We start from the raw sequence: 22,940 nt of genomic DNA on the forward strand, positions 1-22,940 counted from the left end.
ACAGCAGAGTTGAGCAGTTGAGACAGATCTCTGTCCCACAAAGCCTAAAATATTTACTGTCTGTCCCTTCATGTAAAAAGTTTGCTGGTTCTGTTGTTGAGCAGTCTGACTGAGGAGCATAATTATTTCACAATAAGCACCCCACATATTACTATATTTTAAATCTGTATTTTGACAGTAACAGAAGCTTCATTATTTCAGATGGCACCGGATGCTGTCTTCTAGGAAATGATCCCCTAGACCTCATAATTTGTCTGATAGTAAAGACGTTGAGGAGAAAGGAATTAAAATGTTCCCAGGCAGCATTTCTAGCTCTGACCCCTGGGTCTGAGAAGTTGGATATTTCTGGAAGGATGTATGGTAACTAACAAGGCAGTAACTCTTCTAAAACCTCAGGCATATTTCAGGGTAGAAGAATCTGACTCAGCCAGAGTGTGCTCTTTCTCCCAACACGTGAGGGGATGGCTGTGACTTGCTCGCTCCTGTGTTGCGAACCTTTGTGTTACGTTAGCACACATCTGCTCGGTGGCTCTGTGTTTAAGGGCAGAGGGGAGATGTGCATAAACACGGCTGTCCCACAGCCCCCTACTTCTCTAGAAGCACAGTACAACTGAGGGAACCAAAGAGGCTCCAAAAGTAAACTTCAGCTTGACATTAAAGTTTAATTGAGACTTGTAGAAGAGCTGCCTAGAAATAGACATTTATAAAATATTCTGGCTTGTAACCAAAGCATTAGTCACTGAACACCTTTGGGAAAGAAGTTGGCACTTAGACAAGCAACAGAAGGTGAAAGCACTGCATAAACAGCTAGGTTCCAAGACAACAGCAAATTAAAGAGAAACACACACTGTTCACATTTCAGCAGCGAGGCTCCTGGTCTGTTTTCCATTTTTAAGTTATTCTGCCGCATTATCATGATCACGATTCTACTCTGTGTACATGTATATATACATGTATATATATATACATGTACACACACATATATATGTATATATCTTATTGTACCTTGAATCATTAACAAGGGGCCAGCAGAAAGAGACCCACCAGCTTTTTATGTGAGACATAATAAAGGACCAGGTGCACATCTGGAAGTGCGACAAGGCTGAACCAGAGCTGTTCCCGGGAATCGTAGTTCATTCTTCATTAAAACATGCATAATGCAGACTTGAAATTTACAAAGAAGGCTAGAATCCACGTAATTTAAGCAGATCAAGATACTGGGTACATACAGAATCATAACTTAATAAAGGAAAAATAGAAAAATGATGAATTTCAGCACCAGGCTCTGTTTTTCCTGAATGAATGCTATTGTTCTATTTTGTGCAAAATGCTTCCTAAGTCTTAATATAATAAATGCATTTTGCCTCTATAAGATGAATGACTGCTTCATAGCTAACATGTTTTGAATCAAGATGCTAGAACAAAATATGAATGAGTATGTACCCATGTCAATGTACATGAGTCGTTTATTTGACAAAAAACTAACCTGCAGGAAGCGGCCTACAGGCCCGAGTAAACATGTCTCCTCTTTTGTCTTTATTACTGACTTTGGGAAAAAATTAAGCACTGGAAAATTTTCATCTACTGGGAAATATCAGCTACCTGACATTTAAGAAGATTTTACGGAATAAAGACAAACTCATTGAGATCCCAAGGAGGCTAGCAGAAGAATATGACTGGAAGACTGAACTAGTAATTAGAATGTTTAGTGTATAAAGCATACAGTTCCTCTTCCCCACGCTCGGTGACATCCTAATATCAGCAGTGTAGAAACGGACAGTGGTGTTAGACTTACTCTTTTGGGGGTAAAAGAACAGGGCAGGCACACACTGCTCACTGTCCGGCTTCCCTGGAGGCTCAGCGTAGAGGAACCACCTGCAGTGCAGGAGACTCAGGAGACCTGGGTTTGATCCCTGGGTCAAGAAGATCCCCTGAAGAAGGAAATGCCAGCCCGCTCCAATATTCTTGCCTGGAGAATCCCATGGACAGAGGAGCCTGGCAGGCTACAGTCTTGTGTGGTTGCAAAGAGCTGGACATGACTGAACAATTGCACACGTGTGTGCATACACACACACACACAGTCTATCCAACAGTGATCTCCATTCGTATCTGCTAACTGAACCCTGGATTATTTAAGCAACAGCGAGTGTCCCCTTGATACTGCAGAAGCTATGGTCCTTGTTTGGCTTCAGGGAGTGACTTTTGTCTAATCTAAGATCATGATGACTCCATGCTCCTTCAACCAGGAGAGATTCAGGGGGAAGCATGTGACACAGTCTGGTTCATCAGGATAACAAGTCTGTTCAGACACTTCCTTCCTCTAAAGCCAGCCTCAAGAGGACACAGGCTTCACAGAACTGAAAACCACTGACCTAGGCACAGTTAGCAGCACTCTTGGGACATAAAGAAACAACAAACTCTGGACAATAAACCAGTACATGCTCAGAAAATGTTTAGAATTCATTGGCAACAGTTCATTTGTTTTACCAAATAGAAACTTTTTGGGGGATATTGTCTATAAATATCACAATCATAATGTTACAAAAAATAATAACATCACATTTTCATGTGTACTAGGCTTTGTGCTAGGTGAGGTACTGGTCTGCATCACTGCATTTTATTTTTAAAACAACCTTACAGAGTAGGTACTATTTTACTTTCTTATTGATGAGGAAGGAAGTGTGCAAAGGTTGAAAGTCTTCTCTAAAAAGGTTATTCAGCTAGTAAACCATAGATAAACTTGAACCAGGTTAGCCTGACTTTAAGTTTAAACTCTAAACCACAATTCTTAGATTCTTAGATTTTAGTTTGATAAGAACCACTGATAGCCTTCTTAATAATGAATATCCCTGGCCTGGTCCCCATGGGTACTGATTTGGATGGTCAGGGTCTAGGAGCCTGCATTTCTATCAAGCATCCCAGCTGATTCTCATGAAGGTGACTCTCAGACCACATCTTGAGAAACAGTGTCTTACCATACAATCATAATGGACTTCATATTTTGACTATAATAAGAAACATTATTATTTCAAGTTAAAATGCAAAGTAAGGAAGTAACTTCTTATTGTGAGAAATATGAAGAAAAACAGATAATTAAATTAATGATTTAATATCTTAATTCAGGAAGATATATTTTAATTCTTCAGGAAATTAGCCTTCTTCATAAGTTCCTATAAATTTCAACATTTTTTTTTTTTTTCATGGACCTGAGGGATTGCAATGAAAGATGATAATGTGACAGTGAGGGTGTCTGATTTAAAGAGATGAAAACACCACTTAATTATATCTTAGATAATCTTTACCACACAAAATTATTCTTCTTATCAAAGGCTCATGACAGCAAAAGTACCAGGAAGACTAGGCATTTTAGGAAGAAAATACATGAATGGGAAGGTTATAAATTATTCATCTAATATTTCAACAAAGGCACCACAATTACATGCTGAATTATGAAGTAGTTAGTGGTTGCTGTTTGAGGACTATCTAAGCAGCCAATCTGGATAATTTAAGTATAGAGTTCAATTATCAATCAAATCGGTTAGGGCTTCTTGGCCCTCAACTGTGGATGCTCAAGGCTATCCTGGCATTGCCTAAGAGAAAAGAATTAATTTATTCTCCGCCATATGTCACCCCACCCCAGCAGGGTACTCAACACTGTTTGTCAACCTTTTTACTCATTCCTGGTTGACCCTCCAGCCCATTTATTACAGTTACTTTGAATCTTTTCCCGTTCCCTTCACAAGGTTCCAAACCCATCCTCAGAGCCCTCACTTTCCATTTACAAACTCAGTTTTTATTCTGGCCATCCATGAGTTCTCTATATTTCCCCTCCTACCGCATTAAAATTTCTTAATGTCAGCATCTGTTCACAGTTTCTTAGCTCAAGATAAAGAAAATCTTAACTGCTTTCTAAGCCTAACCCTTCTACCTGCGTCTTATCCCCATGCTGTTTCCTTTAGGAACTTGCTGCATTCTCAGCAAACATCCATTTGTCACCTATAGCATTCCAGGCACTGTATTTTGCATTAGGGCCACAAAGATGAAAATGCAGACACTTGAAGCAGCCTATAGGGTAGTGTGGAGATGGACAATAATAGTGGTGAGCACAGATGCAGTGGGAACAGGACCACCGGAGGACTCAGGTTTTTGTAGCCAGAGACAAAGTGGGGCTTCTTTACCTAGGAAACAGCTGAGATTTATAAGATAAATAAGGGCTAACTACATAGGTAGGTCGAAGTGAAAAGATACAGAGGCTCAGGAGAGGATGGTAGGGCCAAGGAACCATAAATATTCTGCAATCAATGGAAAAAAGTTCAGTGGAATTGCTAAGAAAGAGCACTAAGGACTTCAGATTTTTAAGATTATAATGAGCTACTAAAGCCCTGCTATCATAAGCTTAAGTGAGAAAACTCACTCTGGAAACATCTTGGTAGAGGAATTCGAATAATGCAAAGTCAGACACCAGTATCCCAGAAAGCGGTTAAGCCCATTGATTCAGGCAGGATATTGAGCACCTGGTTCGGAGCAATAGTCATAGAGATAAAGTAGTATGATGGATAAAAAGCATATCTGCTGGTAGTATTATAAGGCTGGGTAATTTATTTGATGTCAGGGATAAGAAAGAGAGAAGGATGGAGCTGAACTCCAGGTTGCTGGCTTCGGTAACTAATGGTTGTGTCATTGGTGGATGGTGACTAGGCTCCCAAAAGTTCATGTGTGATAGGCAACTGGATGAGTGGGTGTGAGCTCAGAGCCGTGGATCAGCAGTAGAGGCAGGCCAGGGGAAGTCACAGTTGTGAGTAAGATTATCCAGGGAAAATACGGGAGAGTGAGAAAGAGCCAAGAGAGCCAAAATCAGTGATCCTCCAGCACAACTGAGAAGGAGGGGCTAGAGAAGTAGCAATACAAAGAGAATGGGAGTAAGATGGCATCATGGAAATGAAAGCAAAAACACACCGAAAAAAGAATGTGAACAGTTGCCAGACCCTTCACAGGAGAATTCAAGTAAGATCTGAAAGTGCCCCCTGGATTTAAGTAGACCCTCTGTTCAATTTATTCTTTTCCTGCCTTTGATCCTCACATTTGCTTATATCATCCCGTGATTAAGTAAATAACCTTTGATAAATACATAAATATTCCCTTAATCACTGACGCTGTCATTATGCTACAACTGCTCAGACATTTCTATGTTAAAATTTGCTGGTGACTTTCTATTTTTCCCCTGCCAGTCACATTTTAAGTGCCAACTTCCATGACCTTTCCTCATTCATTATGGTCTCTGATCTCTACAAAATTACAGTATTAAGTCTCTCTTTTTACATTTTCCATTGGCTAGTTCAACATGGACTTGATTTTCCTCTTGGTTCTATGAAGTTACTTTTTCAGTCTCCTGGAGTAACTCCTTATTCTTTTTAAGCTTTTTAAATGAAATTTATCCACCCTTGCCAAGATTTGATCCTTACTTCTTTTCTCTGTGAAATTCCCATTTCCACCCCAGGCATTTTCCTAAGTCACTAATGTATAGAGGGCCCCCAAATACGATCCTGAACTAGATTCTCCAGTGGAGAGCTACATACAGAAATCTCACCAAACTCAGAATACCCCAGTTTAAACCTGCTTCCTTTATATCCCTACCTCCCCAAAAAAGTCTCCCATTTTCTTGCCCTGTCAGTGACGCCTCCTTGTCTCTCTCACTTTTCATACACAAGTAGCTCTTAACCTGAAGTATAGATCTCCAATCTTCATTTTTACATCTTCCCTTCCACATGCAGAATAATGTCAATAGAGAGGACAGAAATATGATACAAAATAACAATGGTTTATTTTGCAAACATTTATCCAGCTTGCACTATGTACACTATTCTAGCATATTACATGTTATTTTCTTTTTTCTATTTTCCTTCTATGAATTTAGAACAGCAAAATGGTTTATTCCCTTTCAAATGTGTCACATAAATTTAGAGATCTTGTGCATCAGTCTGAATTTGTGCATCAGACTTCTCTGGTGGCTCAGATAGTAAAGAATCTGCCTACAGTGCAAGAGACCTGGGTTCAAACTCTGGGTCAAGAAGATCCCCTGGAGAAGGGAATGGCTACCCACTCCAATAATCTTGCCTGGAGAATTTTACAGAGAGGAGCCTGGTGGGCTATGGTCCATGGGGTTGCAGAGTCAGACGAGACTGAGCAACAAACACTTTCACGTCACTGAACTATGTAAACAGTTTTTGGATGATAGAATACTAAGCATGATGTAATAAAGGTTAGCTCACTTTGCCACTAAAATTCTATTAACAGGCACTTTAAAATGTCTGAAAAATAAATACAATTATACTAATGATAATCTAAAACACAATTAAATTCTGAAATACCTGAGTTATCAATAAAAAGATTAAAATTATGCCTGATAAAACCATGGTGCTCACACAGCCTCATTCTCTCAGTAAGTGGTCACCTTTGAAGGTATGCTTATCTGACTATCGTATAGATCACTTAGTCTCTTTCAGCATAATGTTGTTCTTTTCCAGGTCTTTAAATGTTGTTAACCCCCAGTGATTAGTTCTTAGTCCTTTATTCTTTAGAACCCACATGCACATATAAAGAACCCCATCCTGATGAATAACAGAGAGCAAAGTACACTTACTTCAAAAATCCAATTTTTGCAGAAACCTGTAAATCAGCAGTACAGTTTTCATGGGCACAAAATCTGGCAAAGTTTATCTGGAAATAAAATGACAATATTTTTTATTTTAGTTAAAATCAGAAGGCCTATTTCTATGGTTTTTTTAAAAGAATAACTTATCTACAATACATGAGAAAAAATTAATATAGCAAATTGATAACTTTCAAAGAGTTCAATTTGAGAATTAGAAGGTTCAGTAACAATTCCAGGGCTCAAGGAACCAAGTTCTTTCAATAGGTAAATTTAAAATCTAAGTGTGTTAAGTAAAAAAAAAAAATTCTTTCATAGTAGTTGTATAAAAAGAAGTTTAATCAAACTGTGATAGTAACCTCTGTAAGTGTTTAAAATTTGTGCTGCCAAGACTTTTTCATTGAACGCCTCTCGATTTTCTGGTGGTGCCATGTTATCCTGCTTATTATACATAAGCATGACACAGTTTTCACAGATGGTAGAACAGTGACTTTATATTATGTTGAAAATAATAAAATGCAGAAATTTTACTGTGAAGATACAGTGAATAAAAACAAATGATAGTTTATCAAGAGATTCCAGAATTTATTTAATTCTGAGCGTTTTAATAGGACCCAGAGATACTGTAAGGCACACAGGGAGCCCTTAGGTATAAGCTGGACAAAGAAACACAGACATAAAAGATTTAAGAAGAAAGCAAGCAGAGAGGGGCAGGTGAAAGGGGGAGAGATACAGGAAAGAGAGAAATCTGGAGTCAGAGGAGGGAGCCAGGCCAATGGAATGGAAAGTGAGTGGAGCACGGTCAGATGGCATATCAGAGCACCAGCGGAGCAGAGGGAAGTGCAAAGTTAAATCGTTCCCTAGATGACTTAATAGCACTTTTTTCTATTACTCTTATTTGTAAAGCAGGTTGTTCGAAGAATCGAAATATAGCTCATTTTAATAACAAGTTCCTAAGATTTGAGCTTATGTACTTAAAATATTGAGATGTTCATTATTAAAGGCATTTAAAGGTAGCTGATATTGAAAGTTGCAGTTCAACAAAAGAGTGAAAAAAAACTGACTTTCATAAATATTTTCATACAAGGGTATATAGAAAGTTTCCTCTTAAGTTATCATCTTCCTTTGATTTAGCACAGAGAGCAGACAGTGCTGATGCTAAGCTCAAATATCTTAAAGTGACTTAGGGGCAACTTTGCCTGCACAGGATATGACCTAGACCTTAAAATGTCCTTTTCATCTTTTGCATTCTGTGTGCCGTAAGTGAATTCTGTGTTTCAATGGGTACTTTTACCATAGCCCCAAACATCCTTTGACTTTGTCTTTTTGCTGTTGGATAGTAAAAGTCTGAACTGAACTCCTGGGAATAAACTGTCAATGAAACTGATATATTTTGTCATACATTTGAAAAAGCAGTTCACTAAAAAAAATAAAATAAAAATAAAAAGCAGTTCACTGGTTAGAGTGCAGGATCAATCTCAAAATGCATTTAGATCCTGAGATGTGGTTGGAAAGCATATAGTTAAGTTAAAAAGAGAAACTGTTGTGTAATTAAATATACACTTATAAATGTGTAAAATCTGACTAATAAGACATGAGTGAAACTGTGGGCAGGGTGAGAGAGAGGGAGACAAAATGAAAAAAGGAGACAGAAAATGAGAAAGATAAGTTGAAGACACATGACGACACTGAATAACTTGTTAATGCTGCTCACTTCCATTAGAAGTCCTTGCTAGAAATACGCTTTCTTCACTGACAAGGTATCGAGGAGAGAAAATTAACATTTTATGTATATATGGGAAATCACTGCTATGACTAAATGCATAGTTAAAAGTATTCAGTTCAATATTCTGAAGGGGAAAAAAAAAGAATGAAAAACAAGATATACCATAAATCTTTTTTACAAAAAAAATTTCATTAAAGTTTTAAAAAGGATCGGGATGGGGAATACGTGTAAATCTATGGCTGATTCTTATCAATATATGACAAAACCCACTGAAATGTTGTGAAGTAATTAGCCTCCAACTAATAAAAAAAAAAAAAAAAGAATTCAGATAGTTCACTTCCGCAGAACTATATAATATTTTAAAAAGTTCTTCAGTTGTATGTCACACAATGTTTCAAATAAAGGAAAATATTCCTACTGTTTTCTCAATGATGTCTTTTTCTTTCTTCTGCTGAAGAATTGGCTGAAGTGGAGGGAATTCCTCTATGCTTCGTTTACTGATGACATGATGCCCCAGGTGGTAAGTGGCTTCAATCTGAATTGGGGTGAGGATGTCCCGTACATCTTTCTAAAGAAATTGAAAATCATATGAATTAATAATAAAAATAAGCCTGTAAATTAAAAAAATATATAAGTCCCTCCTTTCCTACACAAGGCCAAACACAACATGTGGAAGTAAAAAAAAAAATATCCTTTCTTTTTAAGCTATATTGTTAAAAAATTGAACTGCACATTTTCACTCATATCAAAGGCATTCATGTTTATTAGGAAAAAGACAAAAGTTATTAAAAAGAAAAACCAGAGCTATCTAATAGTTATAGAGGTGTGCATTTCAGCATATTTTCTTCCATGCTTTTTTCTATGCATACAATTTTCTTATTAGTTGTTACAGTATTTCTATATTTATTGTGCTTTCACATTTCATAAAGAAAGAGTTCTTGGATTTATCAATTACACAGCAAGTGTAACCCATCTGGAATCCATTTTCCTCTGTATGACATTCTAAGTGTAATACCTTACTAATTTTTACACAACATTTATCATTCTTAATCTTATCTATATGTGATCAAAAAGTCTGAGTGATTAGAATTTTAAATGGTACTGTCCTCTGCCCCCAAAGAAACAACTGTGAGTTTATTCCACTGATTGTCAATTCATATATTTTAATCTTTATTTCTACATGCAGGAATTATTTTTCTCTCTTTTAAAAACACTTTCACATGAACTTAAAATTTGTATCATCTTTTCCATTTGATTATTCAATAGCCCCTTTGTTAAATGGGAGTACACTACATTACTATCAAAGTTATCTGCTGACATACACACACACACTAAAATAACTTGAAATAAATAAAATAATAAAATAAGAAAGTATGTTCAAAAGCATTTGACATTTAATTAAGGAAACACTTCCCTAAATAGTAAAGGTGTTCAAGAATCCCAAGTCTGTGGAAAAAAAAAAAAATATGGAAGTCAGATAAGATAAAAAACATGACATTCCTTAGAAAGTAATTCTCTGAGCCCTGCCTAGATGGATATAAAAATTTCAATATATACCGAACAAAGCAGACTCATTTATTTTTCTTCCTGTCTTGCCATGACAAACCTAGACAATGTATTAAAAAGCAGGGATGACATTTTGTTGACAAAGGTCTATATAGTCAAAGTGAAAGGTGAAAGTCGCTCGGTCATGTCCGACTCTTTGTGACCCCATGAACTATACAGCCCATGGAATTCTCCAGGCCAGAATACTGGAGTGGGTAGCCTGTCCCTTTTCCAGGGGATCTTCCCAACCCAGGGATCAAACCCAGGTCTCCCACATTGCAGGAGGATTCTTTATCAGCTGAGCCACAAGGGAAGCCCTTATATAGTCAAAGCTATAGTTTTTCCAGTAGCCATGTATGACTGTGAGAGTTGGACCATAAAGGAGGCTAAGCGCTGAAGAATTGATGCTTTCACACTGTGGTGCTGAAGAAGACTCTTGAGAGGCCCTTGGACTGCAAGGAGATCCAACCAGTCCATCCTAAAGGAAATCAACCCTGAATATTCATTGGAAGGACTGATGCTGAAGCTGAAGCTCCAATACTTTGGCCACCTGATGCAAACAGTCAACTCATTGGGAAAGACCCTGATGCCGGGAAAGACTGAGGGCAGGATAACACGGGGTCAACAGAGGATAAGATGTTTGGATGGCATCAAAGACTCAATGGACATGAATCTAAGCAAATTCCAGGAGATAGTGAAGCACAAGGAAGCCTGGTGTGTTGCAATCCATGGGGTCGCTAATAGTCAGACATGACTTAGTGACTGAACAATAACAACAAGGAACGTGGACAAATAAGAGTCCATTATGCAGTAATCCATGAGAATTTATAACAGAATTCAATTGACCATTTGAACTACAAGAAATAAGAAATGTTGATGGCAAATCTATAGAAAAAGTATCTTATGCACAACAGAATTAAAAATAGATATAATCTCAGGATTTGAGAAGGACGCTCACAATCAGATGATGCTGTCCACCCACATAGGAACTAGGCTTCCCAGGTAGTGCTAGGGGTAAAGAACCCGCCTGCCAATGTAGAAGACATAAGAGATGCAGATTCAATCCCTGGGTCAGGATCCCCTGGAGGAGGGCATGGCAATTCACTACAGTATTCTTGCCTGGAGAATCCCATGGACAGAGCAGCCTGGTGGGCTACAGTTCACAGGGTTGCAAAGAGTCGGAGATGACTGAAGTGGCTCAGCATGCACAAAGGAACTATGCAGTTTTTCTTTTCTTTTCTTATTTTGGTATTGTATTTGTTACTATACTCAGAAAATACTTGAAAAATTCCTCACACTCATTGTCTTTCACACTAAAAACATAAATGTAAAGCTTGGCTCGACTCAAGTTTTCATATGCCCATTTCAATCTATCAGTTCAGCCAGTCAGTCAACCGACTCTTTGCCACCCCATGAACCGCAGCACGCCAGGCCTCCCTGTCCATCACCAACTCCCAGAGTCCACCCAAACCCATGTCCATCAGGTCGATGAGGCCATCCAACCAACTCATCCTCTGTCGTCCCCTTCTCCTCCTGCCTTCAATCTTTCTCAACTATGCCTGCTGCCAAGCTGCTTCAGTCGTGTCCGACCCTGTGCGACCCCATAGATGGCAGCCCACCAGGCTCTGTCGTCCCTGGGATTCTCCAGGCAAGAACACTGGAGTGGGCTGCCATTTCCTTCTCCATTCCCAACTATCAGTTCAGTTCAGTCGCTCAGTCGTGTCTGACTCTTTGCGACCCCATGAATCGCAGCATGCCAGGCCTCCCTGTCCATCACCAACTGCCAGAATTTACTCAAACTCATGCCCATCAAGTCGGTGATGCTATCCAGCCATCTCATCCTGTCATCCCCTTCTCCTCCTGCCCCCAATCCCTCCCAGCATCAGGGTCTTTTCCAATGAGTCAACTCTTCGCATGAGGTGGCCAAAGTATTGGAGCTTCAGCTTCAGCATCAGTCCTTCCAACGAACACCCAGGGCTGATCTCCTATAGTTCTTTTTAAAAAAATAGAGTCAGCAAAGTCCCTCTTGACCATTAAAAGAACTCAAGTGTTTTCACTAGGACTAGACATATTAATTTTAACTATAATTGAGTTATATTTATGAGGTTTATATTTACACTTAGTTCGTTAGTAGATCCCTGACATTGTAACTGACAAACATCCTAGTGAATAATGTCAGTGGATTTCTATTTATTTACAGACAAGTCAGAGTTGGACTATAGCTTAAACATTTCTGTCTAAAGGTAGATTTCCAAAGCTCATAAATTAATAACCCCTAATGAATAGAAAAAAATACCTATCATAAAGATCATAGCTATGCTGCTTACATCTGTATTAATTTTTAATAAAAGTTAGTTAATAAATATGACACATCACATAAAAGACAACACCTATTCTATGTCTTTATGTAATTAAAAAAGGATTTAATTGTTTCTTCTCATCATTAACAACATATGTATATGTATGTGTGTGTGTGTGTGTGTGTGTGTGTGTGTATATATATATATAGTTAAAATCAAGTGGTATGAAGGCAGAGTACTAGGGTTCAAACCTCAGTTCCCTCACTTGTTATCTATGTAACCTTGGACAAATTACATAATCTATCGACCAATTACCTCATTTGAAAATGGTTGGTAATAATGATGATTATGACACCTACATTTTATTGTTGTGAGGATTCAGTGGCATAATGTATGTAAAACATTTAGCTCAATGCTTGGTGTATATTAAGATCTCAACAGATGTTAACTATTATAATTATTATGTGCATATATTACTTCAAAATGTAGCTATATAAGCCAACCAAGGAATTACAGAACTTTAGTTTCTTATAATAAATTCTGGTGACTCTTTGGAAGGAGTGAGAAAAAATAAAATTAGCCTATTGCCAACTAATGAACACTAAATAGAAAATGAGCTACATCTTCTGCTAATACAAGTATTGCTTAGTCGATAAGTTGTATCTGACATTTTTGCGACCCCATGGGCTGTAGCCCACTGGGCTCCTCTATCCTTAGGATTTCCCGGGCAAGAATACTGGAATGGCTTGCCATTTCCTTCTCCCAGGGATCTTCCCGACCCATGGATCAAACCATGTCTCCTGCATTGGCAGGTGGATGCTTTACTGCTGAGCCACTAGGGAAGCAATTAGACTTGTGCTAATGAAGTGGTACCTGGAAGATGTGTACCATGACTCAAAGCACTCAAGACTCTCATGGCATTCCCATTCTCACACATGGAGACGTTTTTATTAGATTACTTGGTAAGTGATCATCTCAACCTGAAACCTTGACCATACAGGAATGCTGCAAATCAAGGCCCAAATCCCAAGTTATTGACTTGTGAAAATGGAACAGCTTGAAGCCCTGAGTATTACAATAGCAAACTTGATTAAATTATTCCCTAGATGTAGGAGCTAGACAGCCACTGATTGTCCCTCCACATGTCCACTGTTTTAATTCTTCTCAACAAGCTTGCTTTGACCACATCACATGTTATCTAATTCATACTAATTTTCCACAAGGTCTTCTCTACATCTGGTGTATATTACTTTCATTATCCTAATTAGCTATTAATTATGCTTTTCTCAAATATATAAAATGTACGTGCACTCTTGCAAGAACTGTATTTGACAGATATTCACACTTACTTAACTTTAACAGCTCCACCTAAGGACAGAAGCTATAATATCAAAAATGTCTTAAAGTGACTAATTAATATATAGGAGGGAAAAAGTAGATTTGTTTAAAATTTTTAATTTGGATGGGCACGTGCTATCTATATTAAAAATAACAAAGATTCCATGCCACATTTTTATGGACAATTACATAAAAATAGGACACTCACAAGCATGCAAACTAGCACATGCCAGAAATTACATAAAGTCAGCCTTATTGTCTGATTTCACAGAAATGTACAGTATGGCCAACGAGAATGGAGCTGTAGGTTCATGTCCTCCTCCTGTGTTTATGCAGTGAAGGAATTTATTTAAAGGGTGGAGCCAGAAATATTTATAAAATATTACCGAATGAAAACTGATGTTGAGGTATAAATAAACATGTGAAGATATCTATTTATGGGTCTACTCTGTAGAAGGCAGGATCTAGGGACACAAAACTGAAAGTCGGTGTCTATGGCACAGTTTATAACCCATAAATCCACACATATGGTGGGGGGATGACCATTCTGATACACAGAAACACAAGTGCAGAACAGGGAGAGCCACTAATCTACACTTGAAAGGGTGTGGGAAAATGCTCATATAGAAGACTTTTAAATAAGGAGTGTGATCAGATTTGTGCTTTTGAAATGCTGCTCTGGTGCCAATGTGGGGAATGAGTTGGTATGGGAGAAGGGAAGACTAGGGCACAGATTGGAATCTGAGCCAGGAAGGCCATGTGCAATTATAACCATTTCATCTGCTAAGTATGTTTCAGAGGGTGAATTGTCAAATACCTCGGACTAACTTCCAGAGAAAAGATAACATCCCCAAGACAGGTATTCTAACCATTATACCAGTAGACTATTCTCAGATTTTTTTCCTCACAGAATTATTTTAAAAGCACTGAGAACACATCATCTATAAATTTATTAAATATTATTCAATTAAGGGCCTTATATAATGAGCTGTGCTACCTCTAAGAATACAAACATGCAAAGACCTTGACTCTAACAAAGAATTAACATATGTTTGAATAACCACCCTACTGCTAGGATACCATAATATCAGTATAGTTATGTAGTTTGCTTGCACTTAGATTTTCAGCAGAAAGTCCATAGTGTGTTGAGGTTAAAACATAACTACTTTGGAGCAAATGGTACTTCATTAAACTATGTATAAACTTTGTACAGCTTAAAAATATAAGCAAATAAAATACAAATAAATATATTTACTAATCAAATACACATTCATTTCTTTGAAGTTATTACTGAAAATGTTGGGTTTTAGAAGTCACCCAAAGAATCATGTAACAAAATAAAATTCCTTTATTTTAGAAACCTAGGATTCAGAGAAAGCAAAGAAAGAATAAACTATAGTCTGCTAAATACACAGGCAGGTTGATTTTATGCTTGTTATAGAACAGGCTAAGGCCACTAAGCTCATTGGACCGTTAGTTCTCTTTCCAAACATCAGTGAGTGTTTTGATGCAGAGATTCCATCAAGATCAATTAAGAAACGTCATCTTTAAAAACCTTAAGGTAAGTCTCACTAGCATGGCTGCTCCAACATTTCTAAAAAACTGTTGGCAATTATTGATTAGGTTTTCCTAAATCAAAATAGCCTCAAAATTATCCCCTGTCCTAAGCTCTTTTCCTAAGAAGTCTCTAAGACCAAATCAAGTTGTACTTATGAAGGCAACAAAGACAAAGATACATTTTCATATGCTTACATGAATGAGGGAACATTTTCATAAAGGGAAAAGTGATAACTAATAAAATTCTGATAGATAAAACACTATAATTCATAAAAATTAACCATTCTTTTCTATCATAGCAACCTTTTATTAACTCCCAACTCTAAATTCTAGTTTCTTCTTTCATAACATCTAATAATTTCAAGGCTCTAATAGCAAAAATTAAAGCTTGGCATAATTTTAGACAACTAAAAAATGGAGTTCTATAAGGAAAAAATAATAATTTCTACCTTCGTATTTTCTGAAGAACACATTTTGACAATTCACATAAAACAATCTTATGTAATACCTGTTTTTAATTATGAGTAGATTAAGTAGACTTGAGAAAACTGATGTGCTTACCAACCAGAAAAATGACCATATAGTCTCAGAAAAATAACATACCAACAAATTTATATTCCAGTGATGTGATCATTATTAATTGTTAAAAATGTCTACCACATTCCAAGAAGATCTAATACATGAAACTAAAATACGTGATTAAAAGAGAAGGATGTAATAAAGGTCAAGATTTTTGAGAAGATTTGGAATTTTAAAAATAGCCAAATTTTCTACCATCAAAGACTGTGACGGGTTTTTAAAATATAAGTAGGGTTAAAAATTTTCACTTACGTGAGATCACCAACGGATTATGTGAAAGAATAAAAACAAAATTCAGTCATTGCTCACCTTCAGATCCGCAACGGCTCTTACATGTAAAACTGGTGAGATCTATCTGGCTCATTGTCTTTAATACTCAAGTCCAACAATTTGCTGATCCCACTGGGACCTCACATTCAGCTTTCTCCCCCTGTTCCTCACCCACCTCCTCATGTCCTCTCTCCTCTCCTCATCTTCATGGCCAACAACAGAACCACTCACTTGCTTACTCCTCAACTCTCTCTTCTTCTTTGTGTCACACTATTGGCAGACCACAGCCACGGCTGACTGTCATCTACTCCCACCTATCAGGCTGAATGTGACTGGAAAAAACCACAGCCCTACTGACTCATCTCACCTTCTGACGCAAGAGAGAGCCTAATGCCATCTCAGGACCATACTGTTCCTTCTCACTCTCTCACCCTGTGAGAAGACTATTTCACATCTTCATCCCAAACTCTAAACACCACCTCTTCCATTCTAACTGAAGCTAATGACTTTGCTTCTTGCTTCATTGAGAAGATTAAAGCAATCAGAAGAGAATTTCCAGTTCTCCCAACCACACGTGCCCAACATCTGCACATAAACAAACGAACTATGCATGTGCCTACCTAGAATCAATCCTTCATTTGTATAATTAAATCCCACTGTTTTTGCCTTGAGAACTTTGCTCCAACTATTCTTTCCTCTCATCTATTTCCTAAATGTTTCACTCTATTAGAACATACCCATCAGCATAAAAACATGCTACTCCTTTTATCTTAAAAAAAAAAAAAAAAGTCACTCTACTTCTGTCAGCTACTGACTCCCAACCCCTTTTCTTCAGCCCCCTTTGGAGCAAGAACCTGTGAAAGAATAAACTACTCTCTGTCTCCAATTTTTCTCCTCCTTTCCCCCGACTATTCCTCTGAAAGGCTGTTGTGATCACCAAGAGCTTCTACACTGCCAATCCCAATGGTGAGTTCTTAGTCTTCATCTTATTTGACTAAGCAGAAGCACTGAAAACATCATCATGCCCTCCTCTTTACCCTGCTTTATTTACTTCACCTTCAGGATGCCAGGAGCTTTTGATTTCCTTCCTTACTGACTGGTCCTTCTCATCTCCATTGTAAGCCTTCTCTTTCAATTTCTTCATGGTGTAGTGCCCAGAGGACAGACCTTGGCTCTTCTCTCTTCTTGTCATGATCTCAGCCATCTCATATGACTTTAAACCACATTCATAAGCCAAAGAGGCATTTTATTTCCAGTTCCATAGCATTCCCCAACTCCAGATGAGTATATTTAAATGCTGAATTGCTCTATACACTTAACAGTAAAACAAATCTCTCCAGCTCAGCAGGTCCACAACTGAACTTCAACATTTTCCACCCGAGAGTTGTTTCCCTTGCCCTATTGATGAAAACTGTATTCTTCTAGTGGTTTGGGCTAACAACCTTGGAATCATTTCGGAGCCTTTCTTTCTCGAATGTTAGACATCCAATCTTTCAGTAAATTGTGCAGGATCTGTCTTCTCCTGTTTCTCACCATATCCACTACCACTGTCTTCACTGGAGCCATCATCTCTCAGCTGACTTACTGAAGTATCCTCTTCTTCCTGTGTCAGCCTGTGGCTGCCTAGTCTCAACATAGCAATTAGGAAGCAATTAGAGTATTCCTTATTATTACTCAGTTATATCATGTCACCTCTCTTGCTCCAAACTCTACAATAGATCCCATATTATTTGGAGAAAGAAAATCACAGATCTTATGTGATCTGACCTTTTTTTTCTACTACTCTCCCCCTGCTCTCTTTTCCAGCCATCCTTGCCTCCCCATGATTCTCCAAAACAACCAGGTATGTTCTTGTCTTGAGGGTTGTTTTTTTTTTTTTTTAACCTAATTCTTTCTGTACTGTTCTCCTCCTGGATGGGGGATTCTCAAAGCATAGTTTCCAAACTGGCAGCATCACCATCATCTGCACCCTTTGTAGAAATGGAAACTCTCAGGCCTCACTGAAGATTTACTGAATCAAGAACTCTAGGTGGGGCCCAGCAATCTGTGGTTTTAACCAGCTTCCCAGGTGATGCTGTTGGATGCCAAAGTTGAGGACCAATGCCCCAGGTATCTGCATTGCCCCTGGTAACTTCCGTGCTTCCTTCAAGTCTTTGCTCAAATGTCACCTTCTGAATGAAACTCACTCTGACCACCCTATTTAAAATTGCACCCTTTACTCCTTCCCCAGCACTCATTTCCTGTGTTCTGCCTGCTCTCCTTTCCTTTTTCCATTACCCATATGGTGGCTCACATGGTAAAGAATCTGCCAGCAACGCAGGGGACCCAGATTCATTCCCTGGGTCAGGAAGATCCCCTGGAGAAATGAACGGTTACTCCAGTATTCTTGCCTACAGAATTCCATGGACAGAGGAGCCTGGTGGGCTAGAGTCTATGGGGTCACAAAGAGTCGGAAAAGACTGAGCAACTAACTCTCTTATCTTCCTCTAAAATACTATAAAATTTACATTTTATTACTGTTGTTTATCTCTCCACACTACACTGTAAGCTCTATAAGGGTACTAACCTTCTTTATGTTTCAGTCATTGACCTATATAAAAGTCTCAAACAGAACCTGACACCATGTAGGTACTCAATATCTATTAAATTAATTGGAAGGAGAAGTACAGCTTGATTGGTATGGCCAACAGAACCTATACAAGGGAAGCATGCCCAGGTAGCAGGTGGGTTGTCCTCTGAGAGGTGGGGCTGTGGGCCTGAGAACAATAATTAAAAAGTATCACCTTATTTAATTGTAACGGGTGCCGAGGTAGAAGGCATGTGTATAACACACCCCTGACACCGGACATGCTTTCCAGAACAAAGGAGCAATTCAGTGAATGTTTCTGAATGCCCTGGATACCATGCTGGTGGGGGTGGGAAACGCGCACATTATCTTCTCACCTCTTCCCAGATAACAGCTGGAAGTCCTTGACCAAACTCAAGGTTAGGACAGCTGCTTCTGTAGCTTTTACACCTACCCTCTGGATTTGTTGCAAGGGAGGGTGTTGGAGTAGCCTTCTGACTTTCTAGGTAACAGGTTTAAAGAATGCCCCAAACAAAAGCAAGGTAATTTAGAAAGGAAAAACAACATTGGGAGAAACAATCCTTTTTAAATAAACAGTCCCACTATGTACCAATCCCAGAGCTAAATGCTATTTTTGACTTTGGCAGTATGGCCCGAAGTCACGGCTGTAACCTGCTGTTGTCGCTACCATGGTAACACAACAAGCACACACGCAACGAACATAGAAACGGCTGCTCAACTGTCATTTCGGGTACAAGCTGATTCTGAGGAATGTGCACAATTTTGATGGACCCTTAGTCATAGGAACAATACCAAGAAACAGGACCAATAAAATCAGATCAATTTACTGCCATTTATACAAATCCAACACAATATATTTATCAATGTCTAGTGCTGGCCCTTTTATTATCTTTAAAATGGTCTCAATTTTTTAGTTAGGCAAAAGTTCATAAGCTTTCTAAAATATATATAATACATATTTTTATATATGTATACAAAAGCTTTTTTCTACTATACTTGATAAAGACTTGAGAAAGAGCATCAAAAAAAAAAAAAAGAAAAAAAAATCTCCAAAAATTGGAGAGCATAAACTAAATGAAATGTGAGCACTGAATATGAAATCGAAAAAGTGAAACAAACTAGATAAAAGATCATCATAATATAGTCCAATTGTTTTTAAACATGACTACTCATTAGAAGTTACTATATCAACAACCTCAGATATGCAGATGATAGCACTCTTAATGGCAGAAAGTGAAGAGGAACTAAAGAGTTTCTACATGAGGGTGAAGGAGGAAAGTGAAAGAACCAGCTTAAGAATAAATATTAAACTAAGATCATGGCATCCGGCCCCATTGTTGCATGGCAAATAGAAGGGAAAAAGGTGGAAGTATAAAATGGTCTCAATGTTAGTCTCTAAAACAGGTTAACTGGAATAAAATTAACTGTGTAGAATTTTTAAAAAACCTCTTTAATCCCCGCCATATCAATGATGGTTACTCTAATATCATTCTATACTTTTGGCTCTCAACCATTTAATAGCTTTACCCTAGTACAATAATAAAAATTGTTAAGGGAAATGAGGCAATAGCATAAGGGTTATTGCTTTTAACATTTAATAGTCCTGTTGCTTGCTTCCATTTGCTTGGAATAAGCATCTAAGGGAAAATTAAGGCCTAAACTGAGGCTACTATTTGAAATCCCAGAAAGGGCTCTTGGGAATAGTTTGGCTTTTTTGCGTCAATAGATTTTCTGATGAAGTAGACCATTCCCTAATGAAAAAGATCTGGCGCTGCTTCATACGATAAAATGTGACCAACGCAAGGAACGTGATGATCAGTTTGGGAATGAGTGTTTTAATAAAAGAAACATGAAATCGGCTACGCTTTGGCAGAATACACACCAAACCACCCCGAGAGCCATCACTGCGGCCCACAGATGATCCCCACCACGCGACAACTGTGTGAGTTCCCACTGACATCACCAACAGTGCTGGCTCAGAGACAAAGGCACGATCCAAAAGCAGCCACATTCAGTTCTGCTTCTTAAAGTCACATGAAAAACAAACCAACTTCCACAGCCTGCCCCCAGCCCCCAGAATCTACCAGGCATAGATTTGGGGCTCGCAGAGCTACCTGATATTTACATTTTTAGGCAAGCATGTAAACAGAGATGGGACAGTAACAACTGAGGATAGGAAAAGGCAGATCCTTAAAAACAGAGATGCCCTCAATGTGATAAAGATGAAACAAAGACGCAGTAAGCAGGGTTTGAATTACCCAGGTCACAGGGTGGTCTAACATCTAGACTATAGAGTAGTAGATTAGTTCGGGAGGCGTTAACACTTTTCACTATGTTTTATAAAACACACCAATGCAATAAGAATTAAATGTATTGATGATACTGAAGTTTACATATCTGTTAAGGAAAACAAGTTTAATTACCCGCATAAATGCTCGATGTGTTTGGCAGCTAGTTGCTTTGCTCGATAGTTTTATGCTTCTCGTAATCACATCAAAAGTTCCATTGGAAGAAAAGTAAAATCTCGATGGAGACTCTGCCTTTCGGTTCACATCCAGACTCATGTTATAAAGCAAAACTGCAAAAATGTAGAGAGAATTGCAATGAATATAACTCATACAGTATTAATTTATTTTCTTTATCTTTGAAGTGATAATAGTCACAGTTATATAGCATACTGGGAACATATTATTTTTATTAAATTACTTTCTAAAAACTAACCTGAAATATGAAAGAGGAAACAATTTAGAATGTACATTTCAAAAATTATTTTTACAAATTAAAAAAAAAAAGAATTATAAACTTTGAAAAGTAACATCTTTGGTTATTTGCTTAATCCTCCCATATATAAACTGGAGAAGGAAATGGCAACCCACTCCAGTATTCTTGCCTGAAAAATCCTATGGACAGAGGAGCCTGGTGGGTTATAGTCCATGGCGCTGTAAAGGTCAGACACGACTTAGCAACTAAACCAATACCACCACCCATATATAAACATTTCAAAACTACAATACCAAAGTTGTTACTGATAATAAAAGTTCTGAGTAAAGTTTCAGCCTTCTTTGAGTCCTTTTGTCATTAGAACATCTGACTGAGGAAGAACTCGAAGAGTACTGCAGGCAAATGTTACCTGGAATACTTGTATCTTGTGTGGTTACAGAACTAACTTCATATATGATTTGCTGCTGCTGCTGCCTAGTTGTGCAGTCCTGTCTGATTCTTTGAGATCCCATGAACTGTAGCTGCCAGGCTCCTCTGTCCATGGAATTTCCCAAGCAGGAATACTGGAGTGGGTTGCCATTTCCTTCTCCAGTGGATCTTTCTGACCCCCAGGGGTCAAACCTGTCTCCTGCTTGGCAGGTGGATTCTTTACTACTGAGCTACCTGAGAAGCTCTCAGGTATGGTTTGGGTTCATTTATTTTCATTTGTTTCTAATTTGAGGGGCTGCTACCTTTCTTTTTAATTTTTTTTAATGTAGAGTGAACACATGATGTAAAAGTCAAACGTATATAACAGTTGATTCTGACATCTCCTTTCCAGCCCTAGACCCTGAGTATTTCTCTTCCTTATCTTTATTGATTTCTGGCTTGATCTTCCAGTGTTGATTTGTGCAAAAACGAATGTAGTCCAACATTCTCTCGATAAATATTCTGGCAGTTTGATAAGAATTTATTTCAAATCTGACATAGTAAATGATCATCTGCTAAAGAAGATCACCAATAAACAAATGAACAAACAAAAAAAACAAGAAAAATTTACAACAACCAAACAATTCCAAGACTGATCTGTTTAGGAAAGAAAGATCTATTTCTTAGATTTAAAGGGTTTTTTGTCAGAGTGGTAGCTGTCAGAGGTGAGGGGTGCAGGATGGGAAATACATGTGAAGAAGATCAAAAGATACAAAGTTCCAGATAAGTCATGGGGATGTAATGTATGGCATGGTGAAAGTGAAAGTCACTCAAGTCATGTCCCAACTCTTTGCGACCCCATGGACTCCACTATTCACAGAATTCTCTAGGCCAGAACACTGGAGTGGGTAGCCTTTCCCTTCTCCAGGAGATCTTCCCAACCCAGGGATCAAACCCAGGTCTCCCGCATTGCAGGTGCATTCCTTACCAGCTGAGCCACAGGGAAGCCCAAGAATTCCTAAGTGGGTAGCCTTTCCCTTCTCCAGTGGATCTTCCTGACCCAGGAATTGAACCAGAGTCTCCTGCATTGCAGGTGAATTCTTTACCAACTGAGCTATCAGAGAGCTGCAGTTAATTACACTGTGTTGCACATTTGAAAGATGCTAAGTGAGTATTAAAATCTCTCAATGCAAGAAAGAAATTTACAATTATGTCTGATGAGGGATGATTGTTTTGGTGACTCACAATATACACAAATAC

General features: G+C 38.2%; 1 protein-coding gene across 3 annotated transcripts in view; it reads right to left on the reverse strand.

Annotated features, from left to right (window-relative positions):
• The window catches only part of ITGA4 (integrin subunit alpha 4), a 90,311-nt gene that overhangs the window by 19,964 nt on the left and 47,407 nt on the right, over positions 1–22,940 (reverse strand). For all 3 annotated transcript variants that reach the window (XM_061135232.1, XM_061135231.1, XM_061135234.1), the window contains 3 exons: positions 20,975–21,129; positions 8,794–8,943; positions 6,641–6,717 (listed from right to left, as the gene is read on the reverse strand). In XM_061135232.1, the coding sequence (XP_060991215.1) occupies positions 6,641–6,717; positions 8,794–8,943; positions 20,975–21,129 (382 nt within the window). The remainder of the gene's footprint in view (positions 1–6,640; positions 6,718–8,793; positions 8,944–20,974; positions 21,130–22,940) is intronic.

Source organism: Dama dama, chromosome 33, assembly GCF_033118175.1.
Source record: "Dama dama isolate Ldn47 chromosome 33, ASM3311817v1, whole genome shotgun sequence".
Lineage (NCBI taxonomy): Eukaryota > Metazoa > Chordata > Mammalia > Artiodactyla > Cervidae > Dama > Dama dama.